This window comes from Amphimedon queenslandica, unplaced genomic scaffold (assembly GCF_000090795.2).
Source record: "Amphimedon queenslandica unplaced genomic scaffold, v1.1 AMPQUscaffold_8720_Cont19340, whole genome shotgun sequence".
In the NCBI taxonomy this organism is placed as follows: domain Eukaryota; kingdom Metazoa; phylum Porifera; class Demospongiae; order Haplosclerida; family Niphatidae; genus Amphimedon; species Amphimedon queenslandica.
The window spans coordinates 1-2,023 of record NW_003551007.1 but is presented as its reverse complement, the minus strand read 5'-3'; the positions used below and the strand labels follow the sequence as shown (position 1 = coordinate 2,023).

The following is a 2,023-nucleotide window of genomic DNA, read 5'->3' as shown; positions in this document are numbered from 1 at the left end:
TAGCGACCATCCGCCCACGCTCTTTTACGTGGTGGGTGTGGCCACGGAAAACAAAATGGTGGCTTACACATGGGGCAAAGTTAAGAGCTTTCTAACAGCAAGAGAGCATAGAGATACTGTCTAAAGACTTCTCTAGAAGCATTATAAGGTAGAGAGAACCTCCATAAGTCTTAATAATGACAAAGTTGTACTTGCAAGGTGGTGAAATTAATTATAGGAATATTTTTTACCCTGTTACGCTTGTTTACAGAATAACAGGAGTGGAGTCATTAGAGGAGTCATTAGAATGCGAGCTAGCATGAGTCTTCATTTCATTTTCCTGTGGTCTTGGCTATTCCTTTTTTGCTCTGTGAGATGTGCAGTGGATCTTACTACACAGGAAGGGACCAGTGGTTCTGCGATAGTCGAGGCAAGTATCGCTAAAATATCTCTAGCATCCATTTTTACTGACAACGACCAGCATATGCTAAGACGTATTGCCTATGCAGAAACAAGAGATGGAGAGGATTCTGACACGTATTCATCCAATAGAGGGATTTGGGGAGTTGGAGAGTCAAAATACTCGGCCACAAAAAATAGATTCAATCCTCAACTTCTACAAAAGTTAAATAAGATTAGAGAAACTTTTAAAATTGACTGGTTGAACACAAAATGGACTGACCTGAGGAAGCCATTTTATTCAGCTCTTGCTGCTCGACTCTATATGTATGTCATTACTCATTCAATTCCATTAGCGTCGGACATTAATGGTCAGGGAACATACTGGGCTAACTACTTCACAAGCTCTAATGGTACACAATCAGATTATGTGGCTTCTGTCAATCGATTATTAACTTTGCAAAGTAAATGTTTATGTTTTGTTTTATGACTTTACTTGTTGTATCTTATAGATTGCAGTCTAAACGCACTTGATTTATATTTTGTCATGGATGCATCTGGCAGTGTTGGACCAGATAACTTTGATCTAATGAAAGGCTTTGTCTATGAAATTACTGATAGTTTTAATGTTGGCAGTGATAGTGTTCGTGTTGGTGTAATGTCATACGCATCATCCAATTACTACCATTTTCATCTCAACACTTACTCAACAAAATTATCTGTACTCATTGCTATTAATAATTTACCTTACAGTGGTGGGGGCACATACACAGGACAAGCTTTGGATGGAATGAGGACAGTAGGCTTCTCTACATCAAACGGTGCACGTCCCAGTAGTCAAGGAGTACCACGGGTGGGGATTGTTATAACTGGTAGGCATTCAAACAGTTATTCAGCCACTATAACAGCAGCTAATAATGTGCACAATGCTGGCATCATTGTTTTTGCTGTTGGCATTGCTGGAGCAAATCAAAATGAGCTCAACGCTATTGCATCTCAGCCGTCTTATGTGTCCTTCCTTTCCTCCTTCAGTTTGACACTACTGAACTCACTTCAGTTTACTCTTAGCCAAGAGTCTTGTGTTGGTAAGTATAAATACATGTAATAAGTTGTCTAAAATTCTTTTCTTCTCTGTAGCATCACCTAAAATTGAATTAAATAGTACTGTTACTGATAATATTGGATCAGGGCAAACAAAGTACCTTAATTACCCACTCCCTAATAATACTCAAGGCATTACTGTTGTCCTCAATGTGACTAATGGCTCTGTTACATTGTATGCATCAACAGTTGTCTCAACACCAAATGAAACATTTCATGAGTTTAAGCTTGTAACTAATACATATGAAGATGTATTTATTAATCGTTCGAGCCTAAATAATTCTGGAACTGCTGATACTGTTTTTATTGCAGTTGAGGGTAATGGTATATCAAACCAAATGCAAATCAGTGCAACCCAAGGAGATACTTCAACTGGTAGGTTAATATTAAATCAACATCCAAGTACTATGATTAATATTGTTTGCAGAACCTGTAGCAATAGATGTGTTTCTGAATCCTAATATTTTTAAGAGCTATGGAGCAACCATTACTGTTGAGTGCATTGCCCATGGAAAACCACAACCTGATCTGAATTGGTACATAG

The 2,023-nt window shown here is 38.1% G+C and overlaps 1 protein-coding gene across 1 annotated transcript; it reads left to right on the top strand.

Annotated features, from left to right (window-relative positions):
- Positions 1-203: 203 nt before the first annotated feature.
- On the top strand, positions 204-2,015 carry LOC100636433 (collagen alpha-1(XII) chain-like; the record flags this gene model as incomplete). The annotated part of the gene is made up of 4 exons (XM_020006983.1): positions 204-842; positions 891-1,463; positions 1,516-1,854; positions 1,907-2,015. Coding segments are annotated over exons 1-4 (1,577 nt in total), but the record flags the coding sequence as incomplete, so codon positions are not given.
- Between the last annotated feature and the right edge of the window lie 8 nt (positions 2,016-2,023).